The following is a 3,362-nucleotide window of genomic DNA, read 5'->3' as shown; positions in this document are numbered from 1 at the left end:
ACTTAAAAACCTACTCCATAAGTGAATGTGAAGCTGGACCATGTAAACCAAAAGAGGGGACTGATCCTAAGGAAAATCAACAGGGTAGTAAGGTGCATGAAGAACCTTCTGATGTAGAAGAAATAATGTTGACTAATATTCCTGTAACTCAATCAGAAAATGAGGGTGAAAAGGATAGCATAGGTGCTGGTGAGTCAGGAGTTAATAAACACATAGAGGAAGCAGTCATAGGAGAGAACTTAGGTGAAATGCTTTCAGAAGTTGACATTAGAGTTGCTGATAAAGGGGATAGTGCAGCAAATATAGGAGGGCCTGATCAGAATTTTAGAAAAGAACAAGATTGGACAAACTCAGAAGTACAGAATACAGGAAAAAATGCACCTTCTACTAACAAATCACCAAAAGAGAAATCATTAAAGAAAAAATCCTCAACAAATAAAGAGCAGGCTGAAAAAGTTGAGAAAAAGAAGAAGAGTAAGAAGGAGACACATGCTGAGGAATATGAGGAATGTGCTGATGGTGACAAGTTCATTGATAGTGACTATGAGTTCAGTGATGAAGAAGACATAGTAAAATCTGTTAAAGACAGAAAAGATGAATGGGAGAAAATTGCCAAAAATTGCAAATCAAATAAGAGTACAAAGGAAAGAACATGTCAAGTGGAGAATGCTGAGATGGAAGAAGATGCTACTGACTCAGATGAATTTGATAGTTAGTGTGACTCAGAAGTAGAAGAAGATCAGCCAAGAAAAAGAGCTAAGTTTCCAAAATTTAACCCTGAAACTGATATGATTGATCCCAAATTTGAGGTTGGGCAGATTTTTACTTGTAAGCAGTTGTTCATGAAGGCATGCAAGAGCCATGGAGTGGTTCACGGAAGGAAGATAAAATTCAGTAAAAATGATGGCAGAAGAGCTACAGCTTATTGCAAGGACTGTAGCTGGAAAGTTTCTACAGCTGTTATGCTAGACAAAAAGACTTTTCAAATCAAGAGCATGCAAGGTAAACACAGTTGTGGGAGGACATTTGACCACGGACTAGCAAATTCAACTTTTTTGGTTGATAGATACAAAAAGGAGTTGGCTGCCATGGCCGACATGAAGGTGAATACGCTCACAGATAAAGTGAAGACTGATGTTAATGTCAACATCTCTAGGTGGCAAGCTTATAGAACTAAGAAAAAGGCAGAGAGTTTAGTTAATGGTGAACATGAAGCCCAATACAACAAACTAAGAAACTATTGTAGGGAAGTAAAGAGGGCTAATCCTGGCTCAAATGTTTTCATGACCACTGTTGAAGATGATGAGGGAGAAGATAGGTTTGAGAGGTTGTATATTTGTCTCAATGCATGCAAGACAGGCTTTTTAAGTGGTTGTAGGCCTGTTGTCGGGTTAGATGGCTGCCATCTTAGAGGGCCCCACAAGGGTGTGTTGCTTACAGCTGTAGGAATTGACCCCAATGATCAGTTGTACCCCATTGCCTATGCTGTGGTGGAAATAGAAAACTAGCTGACTTGGAAATGGTTCGTAGGTGAATTGCTGAATGACCTCCAAATCAGAGATGAAAATCATTGGACAATTATTACTGATAAACAAAAGGTATGTTAGTGTATTTTTCTGGGATTTTTTTAAACTGAGTTTGCTAGTTTTAATTTGATGATCTGGTTTCACCTTTTTATTTGTTGAAGGGACTGATTCAAGCTATTCAAGAGTTGCTTCCAGATGTGGAGCATAGGATGTGTGTGAGACACATATACAATAACTTTAAAAAGCTGCATGGTGGTTTGGCATTAAAGGAGAGAATTTGGGCACTTGCAAGAGCTCCTTACAAAAATCTGTTCAAGGCTTTGATGGAAGCTTTGAAAGCAGTTGATGAGGGTGCATTTCAATGGTTGGTTGACAACACAACACCACAGCAATGGTCCAAAGCTTACTTCAGAACCTCCCCTAAATGTGACATTTTATTGAACAATCTTTGTGAGAGTTTCAACTCCAGCATTTTAGAAGCAAGGGAGAGGCCTCTACTAGGTATGTTGGAAATAATACGACTTTATTTAATGGTTAGAATGGAGAATAAGAGGGAGTGGATGCAGAAGTATACAGGAAAGGTATGTCCCAAAATTTTAAAAAAGTTGGAAAAGGTAAAAACTGCTTCTAGTGCATGTATAGCTACACCTTCAGGGGACTGGAATTATGAGGTGAGATGTATGTATGGGGAGAGGTACACTGTGAATTTGGGTAGCAGAACTTGTAGTTGTAGAAGGTGGGAACTAAATGGCATTCCTTGTGCTCATGCAATAAGTGCCATTGCTTTGACAAAGGAGTCTCCCGAGAACTTTGTTCATGAATGCTACTCAAAAGAGGCCTATATGAAGGCATATGGGCCTATAATATATCCTCTCAATGGTGAGCATTTGTGGAAGGATTTGAAACAGGGGCCTGTCCTACCACCTGAAACCATCAAGCTTCCTGGCCGGCCAAAGAAGGTAAGAAGAAAAGAGCCAGATGAGCCACCAGCTACAACAACTTCTCGAGGACAAACAAAGAGACTGTCTAGAGTTGGTCTAATGGATTATAAGTGCAGAAAGTGTAAACAGAAGGGCCACAATAGTAGGAAGTGTCCAAGCAGTCATGATCAAGAGAATGTCCAGCAACAAGCTGCTGCGGTTACAAGTAGCTCTCAATCACAACAGCAGACTCCCAACACTATGAATCCTGGTGCAAACAAGCAGTCCCAACCTCAGCAGTCCAATTTCACACCTAAAGCAGTTTTTTGTGCAAGTGGCTTGGAGACTGATACAAATGACCAAGTCTTATTTGATCTCATCAGTCAAATCCTAGATCAACCTACAACCAGCCAACCACCTACTTCAACATTGACAACAAAGAATGCAACATCTCCAGTTCATGTTTCTTTATTTGTTCATACTAATAATAGCATGTTGACTTCTTTCTATACTATTATTTATTTACTTGAATTTCTGGTTGCCAATTGTCAGGGTAAGAATGTCAAGTACAGATGTGGTGTATGTCGGAGATTTGGACACACTCGAAGTAGTTGTGATTCAACATTGGCCTCTCTCTATAAGAGACACCCATGGGAACCACCTGGATTGGCTGTAAGTATTGGCTACTACGTGCATAGTCTAAAGAGACTGCAAAGATATCTACTTTTAAGACTGCAAAAATTGCTATTGACTGTAAGTAATTGACTGTAAGTAACTCTTCATTGTTTTTTTTTGTATCAGAGGCCCAAGAATACTGCAAATATATCTACTTCTAAAAGTGCTGCAAAGAGGGCTAAAAAGGCCTAGATGACTGGCCTGTTATTGCAAAGAGGGATGACTGCAAAGATATCTACAA

General features: G+C 39.5%; 1 protein-coding gene across 1 annotated transcript; it reads left to right on the top strand.

Annotated features, from left to right (window-relative positions):
• The first annotated feature begins 788 nt into the window (after nt 1-788).
• Nucleotides 789-3,003, top strand: LOC113708174 (uncharacterized). The gene is made up of 3 exons (XM_072064635.1): nt 789-1,490; nt 1,688-2,828; nt 2,999-3,003. The coding sequence occupies exons 1-3, from the start codon at nt 789-791 to the stop codon at nt 3,001-3,003; spliced, it is 1,848 nt and encodes a 615-aa protein (XP_071920736.1).
• Nucleotides 3,004-3,362: the final 359 nt, after the last annotated feature.

Source organism: Coffea arabica, chromosome 9c (genome assembly GCF_036785885.1).
Source record: "Coffea arabica cultivar ET-39 chromosome 9c, Coffea Arabica ET-39 HiFi, whole genome shotgun sequence".
Classification (NCBI taxonomy): Eukaryota; Viridiplantae; Streptophyta; class Magnoliopsida; order Gentianales; family Rubiaceae; genus Coffea; species Coffea arabica.
The sequence above is the reverse complement of the archived record's forward strand: the minus strand, read 5'-3'. Positions and strand labels throughout refer to the sequence as shown.

Coding starts and splice junctions, on each gene's coding strand:
- LOC113708174 (XM_072064635.1), top strand. CDS start 789: ATGATTGATCCCAAATTTGAGGTTGGGCAGATTTTTACTTGTAAGCAG. Junction 1,491..1,687: donor ACCCCATTGCCTATGCTGTG/GTGGAAATAGAA, acceptor TATTTGTTGAAG/GGACTGATTCAAGCTATTCA.